General features: G+C 44.3%; 1 protein-coding gene across 1 annotated transcript; it reads right to left on the bottom strand.

Annotated features, from left to right (window-relative positions):
* Positions 1–107: 107 nt before the first annotated feature.
* bmerb1 (bMERB domain containing 1) lies at positions 108–10,638 on the bottom strand. Its single transcript, XM_052085081.1, has 6 exons — positions 10,378–10,638; positions 6,142–6,262; positions 2,536–2,609; positions 1,398–1,512; positions 1,231–1,313; positions 108–1,123 (listed from the first exon to the last, which is right to left on the bottom strand). Exons 1-6 carry the CDS (start codon positions 10,463–10,465, stop codon positions 996–998), a joined length of 609 nt encoding a protein of 202 aa, XP_051941041.1. The 5' UTR covers positions 10,466–10,638; the 3' UTR covers positions 108–995.
* Between the last annotated feature and the right edge of the window lie 519 nt (positions 10,639–11,157).

Genomic DNA, 11,157 nt, shown 5'->3' with positions numbered 1-11,157 from the left:
TCAAATTCATTATCGATAAAATATTCAATTGTTTGTGTTGAATATGGCAAAATTTGTAAAGCATCCCTTTACGTTGCATAATGATGGCTAATGCCAATACCAAGCATCCACATGGCATCATTTGTATCGATGTGCAGCTGACTTTTTTTGTTTGTTTGTTCTTTTCACCACATACTCGGCTAGAAAGCCCCGTACAGTATTTAATAAAATTCCCTACATGGCCATTGTGCTTGTAGTCCCGTCTTTTGATTCTAGATTTTATTGCCACTGTACAGCAAAATGAACAATGGAGATGACCTTTTTTCATGTTTGACTTTACAATTGTAAGCCTACTACAGTAATCCGCCACTTTTGGAAAAGGATAAAAAATTTTGCCTTTCCGCAGACTGTTTAGAATGTCCCACTTTAACCATTAAAATGAAAGTACAAACTATGATCCAAAAAGATGTTCTATTTTCAAAGTCATTAACTAACACTACCCTCATCAATAAATGAATTACAAATGATTTGATATTGGTGAAGATTCTACTCTCCACTTACAACCCAAGCTAAACTTGGCTCCGCCCTGACATACAAAGCTGGTCTCTATGTCGATGGATTTCTTCAACATGCTTCCACCTAAAACTTCCCAGCTTTTCTTATTTGGATGGGAATTTGTCTTGAGGTATTGTAGACTTGCCACAAATCTGTGTTTGTTTTTAAACAAATGGCTACGGATTGATTCCGCATTGGGGGGGGGGGGGATCAAGTGGTGGTTTTGTGAATATTGAACTGCGAATATGCAGGAGATTACTGGATGGTATCCTGTACCCGATGAACTACGGAAGCATCAACACTGGCCTCCCTGACATTGTGTACTTGCATTGCAAACACGACTCGACTTATAGACACCTTCGAGTGGACCATAAAGCTGGGCAGGTTCTCTTATTCACAGGAAGTGATGTTTGCTGAATTTGTTGGTGGGCGAGGTGGGGGGTATTGAAGGTCTCCGGTAATTACATGATGGAACACTGGGTGGCGCCACAGCAGTCCTTAATGATGGCCACACCTGATTTCGTGACGAAGGGTTTGTTGGATGGTGGCTCTGGAACTTGTCTTTTGGGCTTTGGAGGATCTTGGTGTACTAATTATGGAATGGAACAGAAACATTTACAGTTTAGAAGTGTGTATTTGTTTGTTTGGGTTTTTGTGTGCGCGCGCTTTGTATATAAATAAAATATGTCCACTCACTTTCTTTGACTTTGAGTTTGTTTTCCAGTGGCATCAATTTCAGCCTGAGGAAGTCTGCCATCTCCTTGTCCTCCTCCTGCTCCCTGAGTTATATCGCAGTGATATTAACATTGAATTTCAAGTGCACATGCATGCTTGCCCCCCCCCCCCCCCCCTCTTAGATCTACCTTAATCTCTCCACCTCGGCATCATCCACCAAGAAATCCCTCTTCTGCACCAGTTTATGGATCTTTAGGATCAGTTCCTCTTCCTGTTGTTTGTCTTTCTTACTTTTGTCTTTCTCTGCAGGAACAGGAGACGGTAACAACGTCACCGCAATATGTCGCCATGACAAATAAACATTGTGCTGCCAAAGATGAATTGACCTCTCAATGACCTTAGAAGAGCTTGCGGTAATGCTAATATGAAAGCTCTGTGGGTTCTGTCATTCCGTGCGTATGAAAATGAATTGGGAATACATTAGCCTTGCTCAGCAGCCACTGTTTGAGTGTCTGCTTCTGACTAACTTAGCTTGAAAAATGAGTGCAACCATCTGTCAGCAGAGCAACGAATGCACAATGCTTGAGTACATTGCATACGTGGCTTATGCAACAATCAAGTCAATAAATCAATTTATTTTGCTGGAGCAAAAATAATACATCGATGCTTGATGAATCAGATTTTTTTTTTAATGGTCCTTTACCAAAACTATTCTAACACTTAGACATTAAATTTGAATGATTACACTGAAAGGTGTCTCTATATTCATTGTTGTATTCATATCAATATTTTATATGCATATAATAAAATATATACTGTACAATTTAAACTTTGCTCTCGCAATTTTACTAATGAATTTAGGAGCAATGTTACACTGCATCATCGGGAGACAAGTTTCAGCTCTTGGTTTGATGCGGTAGAGTTGCATTAAATGAGGCTTGCGAAGGCAAGGTATATGAATACAAGTCTGAAGATGATCATTTTGAAAAGTTTGAGTATGCGGTACAGCTCTTTTGTCAGATCACACGAGATCATACAGGTGTGCCTAAAGGTGCCGATGAATGTGACATCTAATTTGTGTTGCGTTCACCGGCGGCAGCGCAATCAACACCAAGCAGCTCAAATTGTGCTCTGGTGTGGAAAAAGGCTCGCTCGTGCGCGTCACTCGCATCCATCCCGTGGATGTCCTATTTATATATCACTGTGACGCATGCATGCAGGCTTTCTGACAAACGCTGTCATTCTTTTGCACTCTTGTTGTACCGTGTCATACAAAGAAGCTGACAAGAGAGGGTATGCATTCATCAGTTTGGACTGAAGATCTACCTGGTACCGCAACAATCTGTCTCAATTCCTGCTTTAAACTCATGATGTCTTTGCACAGCTGGATGTCGTCCATCCTACAAGAAAAGGAGACATTTACTGGTTTCATCACACTTAAGAGGAAATATAGACAGTTGAGTGTCCGGAAACCCGCCCTATAAATTCATTCATCTTCCTAACCGCTTGATCCTCACTAGGGTCGCGGGGGGTGATGGAGCTTATCCCAGCTGTCTCCGGGCAGTAGGCGGGGGACACCCTGAATCGGTTGCCAGCCAATCGCAGGGCACACAGAGACGAACAACCATTCGCACTCACACCTAGGGACAATTTAGAGCAGGCATGTCCAAAGTCCGGCCCGGGGGCCAAATCCGGCCCGCGGTCGAATTTCATCCGGCCCTCGGCCCCTGTCATAAAATCAGTGCCGTCTGGCCCGCAGGTTGGGCGCAATGGACCACGTGTTGCATTGACTTTGGTCTCGCAGACTGGTGAGTGATGTTTCATAGAGTACTGCTTCCCTCTAGTGGCTAAATGAGTAATAGCATTCACTAAATGAGTAATAGCATTTAGACACTAGAGGCCATCACTCACGAGTTAACAAGACATCACTCCGTGGTTATATTGAATGATATGTCATATTTCAAAGGATCCTTGTAGTTGTGGATATGTGTATTGCTTGTTCATTTCCCTGTTGTTCGAGTCAAAGGTTTTGTGACTATTGAAAAGTCATGGTGATACATTTTATGTTTCAAATCAATCAATTTGCACTCAGGAGACTTCTGTTTAAGAAAAAGTCAAGTGAATAAGCAGTTGCATGTGATATACCTGTTTCAAATGAACCAAAAGAAATTCTTAAGATTGTTGAAATTAAAATAAAAATGGAAATGTGAAACAGACTGGCTTACTAAAATTTGTTGAACACTATTGTTGTTCAATGTAAAGAATGTCAGCCAAGGTCGGCCCCCCAACATTTTACCACATAAAATCTGGCCCCCTTGGCAAAAAGTTTGGACACCCCTGATTTAGAGTGTTCAATCAGCCTGCCATGCATATTTTTTTTGGAATGTGGGAGCAAACTGGAGCACCCGGAGAAAACCCACACAGGCCCGGGGAGAACATGCAAACTCCACACAGAGAGGCCGGAGCTGGAATCGAACCCGGTACCTCTGCACTGTGAAGCCGACGTGCTAACCACTGGATACCGGGCCGCCCTGCCCTATAAATGTGATTTATTATTAGTATGATATTTGTGATAAATGCAACCCAAATTGAATATCTTTCATTTGGGTTTTAAATGTCTTTTCAATTGTTTTGTTTTTTTCCAGTGAGGAGAAACCGGATCTTTTATGTTTCCATTACAAGAGACGTATTGTCATTGTACGGTATGCAGAACACCGTCCTATAATATGATGAAATGTTTGACTCTATATCTTTGTAGCGATGGCAATTTATTAGTGGAATAGCGACAACATAACAGATAGGGATACCTCTCTTATATTGTGTTTCTTACGGGTTATATTCTTAATGAGGAGGAGCAAAATGTGCCCACTAGAAACAGCTCTTACTGTGATTTATAGCGGTTCTACACTACTGCAAACTGCAGCGCCAACAGTAAACGATTGGCCCTAATTGGCTGTCCATGAGTCCACTTCTACTTGCTTTCGACATAGCGGATGTCCGATTCTTTAGCGTGTCTAAACAGAGGTGACACTTGTCTGATTGACATGACTTGTGAGCTCGAATGCCCGTTGAGCTTGTCATGAAGACGTCATGACATCAACCCGCGTGGCAGATGGAGACCATGCGACCACCGATCACTTCACGCGGTACTGACGTCTCAGGGTCTCGGCATCAACACCCGTTCATCCCCCAACCCCCCCCCCCCCCCCTCTCTTCTCTGTGAGGGATGCCACACGTTGAATTCCGCCAGTGATACATCGGCCTGATGACTCATGCACAGTGTGCCCCTCCCTTCTGTGCTGCTCTATTCGCAACCTCCCTCCCTCTCGCAGCCTGGGTGTTGAAGTCTCTCAGTGCTATCAGTGGATTCCAGAAGCGTCCGCTCTCCGAATGCCAGTTTTACACACGTGTCCGTGTGTTTGTGTAGCAGCTGGAGTCCAACACGGAGAGAGGGAAACTGCACGGCGGCAGCGGCGTAGTGAAGCCTTTCTGTCGTCTTGAACCCTCCACAAAATCACTCAGTGTCACGTGAGGGTACACTACAAGCAATGATTCACACTCATTCATTCATTCATTCATCTTCCGAGCCGCTTGATCCTCACTAGGGTCGCGGGGGGTGCTGGAGCCTATACCAGCTGTCTCCGGGCAGTAGGCGGGGGACACCCTGAATCGGTTGCCAGCCAATCGCAGGGCACACAGAGACGAACAACCATTCACACTCACACTCACACCTAGGGACAATTTAGAGTGTTCAATCAGCCTGCCACGCATGTTTTTGGAATGTGGGAGGAAACCGGAGCACCCGGAGAAAACCCACGCAGGCCCGGGTAGAACATGCAAACTCCACACAGGGAGGCCGGAGCTGGAATCGAACCCGGTACCTCTGCACTGTGCGATTCACACTCCATTAACTTAAATTTGACAACAAAAATGGTCTTTCATACATTCGCAACCTACAACGCATGTCTGATACAATCCAAAGTGATAAATATCAGTCCAATCTCTTAGCGGCGAGAATTTATGGTTTGCAGTTTTGTGCTTCCGGGCTCAGATCGCGGTTCCCGCCATCCAATGTGGAGTCTGACTGTTGTCCCTGCGCTAGCGCGACGTTTCTCTGCGTGTTCCAGCTTCTTCACAGATTGCAAGAAACTTTGCATGTTAGGTCATGTGAAGATTCCATTCAGGACAAATGAAGAAAAATGTATTTAATGAAAAGATCATGTATATTGACCATGCAATGTTCATGGCAAAATGTAATCTTTTTATGTACTGTACATCCATCATATCATACGATGTTTGTGTTGTTGTTTTGGTGTATCTAACATGGCCGGGGAGTGAATTGAAACAATATAACATATCAAATTGCATGTATTTTAAACACCGACGTTTCTAATCTTCCTGTAAATCCGACATTGATTCATGTCTGGGTCATATATTTCAGGTAAAGGGCCTTCTGTGTGCCGGCATGATCTGTTTTTAAAATTGAGCAAAAGAAATGGAGAGTGGGTGGAACAAGGAAACGATGCAGCTGCTTCAATAAACTGTAAATCTGTGAAGCCAAAGAGTCAAGTGGGACGATTGAGGGTGGTAAATCGACTGCAATCCTTGAAGCTAATGTTAATGAGGATGCAGTAAATTCTTCATACAACTGCATGTATACTCAACTCGGGTGGGCAATACGTTTGTTACTGGTTAGAGAAGCACGATGAAATGAAGAGAATAGAAATGGGTTGGAAATGTAGGTCAGTCCTTGCTACGCATGACTCCTCACCAATGATAATCAATGTAAAAATGAGTGTGGCATGTCAGGGCAGGATGCCGCCTCATCCAGCAGCCAAGGACAGAGGTTGGCATTTTGATGACCTTTGTGTGATTAGATCTTTGCACTGCCCCACCTCTATCCGATCTTCCGAAAAACATTTTGCGACTCACATGAAGCGTAGCTCGGACTCCCGACGCACCAGGACCTCCCTGAGGCGCTGGATCCGAGCCATCTCCACCTCAATCTCTTCCGGACACATGGTGCTCTCAGCCATGGAAACGTCACAGTGACCTGGGAAACACAAACGGGAAACAATAAAAATGTCGCGCCTTTCACTGAATTTTATTAAGACAGTGACAGCTTCATCACACACTCAAGAATCACTTTCGACAAAAATATTGGACCAATAGGAAGTCAAAAATAACATTGGTTTCTACTCCAAAATATGCCACCTGCTAATGGGAGTGTCGTATTTGGAAGGGGAGGAGGTAAATGATTCTCCAAAATATGCAGATGAATAAAGGGAGACCATTCTTATGGACTCGTGCAGGCACTAACTTGTACGCCTGTTCAATAAGATTGCTTAAGTGTTGATGCACTGAAGAGAGGCTTGCTGATGTTGCGGACCGACGAGAACAGCTGCGTCGTCACACCGATTGTCTTGTTTCGGCTTCACAAAGCGCCTCAGCTATGAAACACTTCAACCAAGCAAGCGTTCATGATACTCGAATGCCGCAGAACCACCACATGCAACAGTGACAGCAATGCTGATCTTCCCTTCAACCATCACATGACCCCCTTTTTTTTTTAAACATGTACTATGATCCGTATGATCCTGTGATGGGTGATGCAGTGAAAGTGAGTTACCTCAAATCAAAGTAACGGGATACAAGCGGCTGAAATGAGTTTTTCTCCGCAGGGTTTCCGGGCTCTCCCTTAGAGATAAGGTGAGAAGCTCAGTCATCCGGGAGGGGCTCAGAGTCGAGCCGCTTCTCCTCCACATCGAGAGGAGCCAGATGAGGTGGCTTGGGCATCTGATTCGGATGCCTCCTGAGCGCCTCCCTGGTGAGGTGTTCCGGTCATGTCCCACCGGGAGGAGACCCCGAGGAAGACCCAGAACACGCTGGAGAGACTATGTCACCCAGCTGGCTTGGGAACGTCTCGGGATCCCCCGGGGAGAGCTGGAAGAAGTAGCTAGGGAGAGGGAAGTCTGGGCTTCCCTGCTAAAGCTGTTGCCCCCGCGACCCGGCCCCGGATAAGCGGTAGATAATGGATGGATGGATGGAAGTAACGGGAACACTTGGCAAAATTTCATGTCAGAGTGGGGCACAGACTTCGGTCAAGAATGGACCTGCACCAAATTGGCCATTTTCATAGACAGGCCCCATCATGGATATGCCGGAAATAAGTACAAAAGTTGGTGAAAAATACAAATAGCAGTGATAAGAAAAGTAACCTAGCAAGTAGAGGGAATATTATTTCGATGGTTTAATTTATACAGCACTTTTCACAGACATGGCTCACAAAATACACGAAGGAGCCATCATTACATACTATATTTATTTTGTGTACTTGTTAAAAAAAATAAGATGTCACATGGCCAAACACAACATTTACCTTGAACAAAAATTCATTTAAAAAATCTAAAATACAAATCAAAACAATCCAGGAATAAGAGGCATATTTTTGGAATGTGGAGGCAGCTCGAGTATTTGGAGCAGACCCATGCAAATCCAAAATCCGCAAATCTGCAAAGGAGGGACCCGAGCTGAGCTTTAAATCTGGAACCTTTAGAATGTGAGACTCCAATACCTTGCCTTAGTTCAATGACAGTAATAATGAAACCGTAACATGATAAAGAGAAAAAGGAAAGTCGATGCACACATTGGCACTGACACCAGTTGTCAATATTATAAAATGTCAAATTTACCAAATGCTGATCTGCGATGTTTCCCGGTGGGTCACATCAGTGTGGTGAGACAGCTGGGGCTCCTGCAGGGTGCCTAACTGCAGTCAGTGAGTATGAAGCTGACTCACCACAGGCAAGCAGACAAGCCTCAAACAGAAAAGGAGGGCTTGTTTGTTCCGTCGCCAGCATTGAAAAGCAGATCAAAATTTTGACGGTAGCCAGCAGCGGCACGAAGCAAACCAAGCCCGGGTGCTTTTTAAACTCACATTTTTTCCACATCTTTTTGCCCGCTGAGCTGAATTGACTTTTTAAAGTTGCCCATCAGCCTGCTCAACACTCCACACGAAGAGCCGAGACAACAAGGAATGACCACTGTCACCACTTCCGAGATTTACAATAAAACAAATTTGACGCCAGCATGAGAAGCTGCAGACACAATGTCGGTCGGTCTGCGCTTGCTAATTAATACATCCCACGCTGCATTCATTAAGCAAACCGCTTTATCAGTGTAGCCCAGGATTAGGATTTAATGAGGTCGTCAGCAGGCGGGGGGGCTCCACAACAGGTGAATGTCAGCATCTGCATGACATCAAGCTGATGACACATCCTGCAGTCACACACACACTGGACCGCACTCCCACCTCTTTGAGGGAGAACTGCCCAGGGAAGGGGGCTGCGCTTCTGTTTGTTTATATACACAGAGGAAAGGTAGCCTTCGATCGACAGATTGATTTCAAACTCGATCGGCAAATTGGTGCCGTTGTTAAATGCAGCTTCTTCCACCTTAGACAGCTGGCCAAAATAAAACCTCTCCTCTCACATGAACACTTTGAGACAGTAATTCATGCCTTTGTCACATCCCGACTCGATTACTGCAATGCCCTTTACTTTGGAGTCAGCCAGTCCTCCATTAAGCGCTTTCAGCTGGTCCAGAATGCCGCTGCTCGCCTCTTGACTGGCATCCCTTCGCTGGCTCCCCATTCATTTCATAGTTATTTTCAAGATCCTCCTCTTTGTTTTCAAATCTCTGAATAATCTTGCGCCACCTTACCTCTCTGAGCTCATCCGCCCCTACACACCTGCCCGGCGCCTCAGGTCTGTGGACCAGTCTTTGTTAGAGGTACCAAGAGCTAAACTGAGGCTCAGAGGGGATCGAGCCTTTTCTGTTGCTGGAATGACCTCCCACTGAACATTCGGCAAGCCTCCTCGCTGCCCATCTTCAAAGCCCTCCACAGAACTCACTTGTATTCTTTGGCATTCGACTCAGCATGACTTGGATTTGTTCTTGGTTTTACTGTTTGGTGCTTTCTACCGCCTTTATTACAGATTTGTCTTACTGTTTATTGTGGATGTTAAATCGCTCCATGTACAGCACTTTGTATGCAGCCATTGCTGTTTGAAAGTGCTCGATAAATACTGTTGACTTGACTTGATTTGACAGTCTGTGGAAAATGTAGCTGCGTCTTTTTCTGTTGAAAGTTCACACCAGGCTCCCTTGTGATGACTTGTCCTCAGTGGGGATTATCGCATTGGGTGTCATTACTTGCATCATTCGGGTTGAGTAATAATAATAATTTTAAAAAATTAAAACATGGTATGCAGTGGAAATAATAACACCTATAAGAGTTATAACTACAATAAAAAGTGGTTTTCATTTTGAACCTATAATGTTTGAAATTATTGTCCTTATTGATTTACTGTCAATATTCATACAAGTGTAGTTTCATGGCTTCTTTTAAGGTGAGAATTGTCTGCATTGTGTGTGGAATATAACATATGTGTGTTGTTTCTACTCAGTTGGATGAAAGAAATGGACTCTTTCATCATAATGAGGCATAATGAGCCTGTGGGACATTATTATTTTATTTTATTTTATTTTTTTAATTTTCTTGCTCTCCATAGTTCTTCGCTTGCTGACTGGACATAACCACTAACATATGGCAAAAAAAAAGATTCTTAATCATATATGTAACTATTGCATGCATGTGTGTGTGTGTGTGTGTGTGTGTGTGTCTGCATTTTTAGCCATGTAGCTATTAAAGCACATGCATATAGAAATAAATTAAATAAAAAAAATCCCCATAACATGAATACATTTGCGTCCACTGGTAGCACACTAATATATGCTCCTTTTGCCGGTAAAACTATTGAATAGGTTGAAGTTGAAGAATATGAATTGAACCCCAAAATGCTACTGCGTTGGACAAATTGGTTTGACAATACTGTATAACCTGTAGTTTTATGTTTTTATTAATCCGCAATATATTTTTTTCAACAATGTATGACTTCAATCTTGAACACCAGTGTTCTTTCAATATGTAATTTCTAGACCTTCCGATACAGCAAACACACTCGAATGTGTCAAATCGCGCATTTCGGCGTGCAGGCGAACTCATGGGCCTAAATCAAGCATGCACGTTGCAACCTTGAACAACAACAACGCGCCGCAATCTACAAACGACAGATCGGACTTTACCTTACATGCCCAATTGCTCACCTTTGTCCGTCGTCCACGCCGTTTGCGACACCGCGCCGTAGCTCCTGAGTGCCCGCTCTGTGGCCGAAAAAGACTTCTTCATTTCCATGTTCGCCCAGAGAACTGCCTGACCCTAAATGTACACGTCTTACGCAAGTCTAATGCCTTCTGAAGCCGAGTTTTCAGCCGGCTGAGCCTGAGACGCCGAGCATAGTTATCCGAGCTCCTCGGTCCCTCGACGTGCGGATGGAGGGGGATGCAGGGAGCATGCGCGTTGCTGACGAGGAAACGAAAAGCGGAGAAACGCCCACTGGCTTCGAGGGGACTCTCACAAGGTTGTTTTTTTCATGTATAACCCACTTTAAATAAAGCAGCTGGAACAAAGTGTTATAGAAATATAAAATCAGTCGTAGTTGAAGTTGAGAATCCAAAGCAATTTATTCACTATTCATTCTCGATAACAACTGTGTGTTTGCTGGCAACTGCTTTTAAATGTAATTGTCTTCATTTTCATCACTCAAAGCGTCCGCTCAGTTGATTTAAGCTTCCACTTGCTTGGTTCTAAATCTTTTCAAGTTGTAGTCACCATATGCGTTTCCCACTAGCCTGCTCAATACTGCAGCTCACCAGTGAGGGGGCATTGTGATATCCATCCATTTTCCGAAACGCTTGATCCTCACAAGGGTCGCGGGGGGGGGGGGGGGGGGGGGGGGTGTTGCTGGAGCCTATCCCAGCAGCTAGGCGGGGGACACCCTGAATCAGTTGCCAGCCAATCACAGTGCACACTGAGACTGACTTTCT

This window comes from Hippocampus zosterae, chromosome 13 (assembly GCF_025434085.1).
Source record: "Hippocampus zosterae strain Florida chromosome 13, ASM2543408v3, whole genome shotgun sequence".
Lineage (NCBI taxonomy): Eukaryota > Metazoa > Chordata > Actinopteri > Syngnathiformes > Syngnathidae > Hippocampus > Hippocampus zosterae.
Note: the sequence above shows the minus strand (reverse complement) of the source record. Positions and strands in the feature narration are given on the sequence as shown.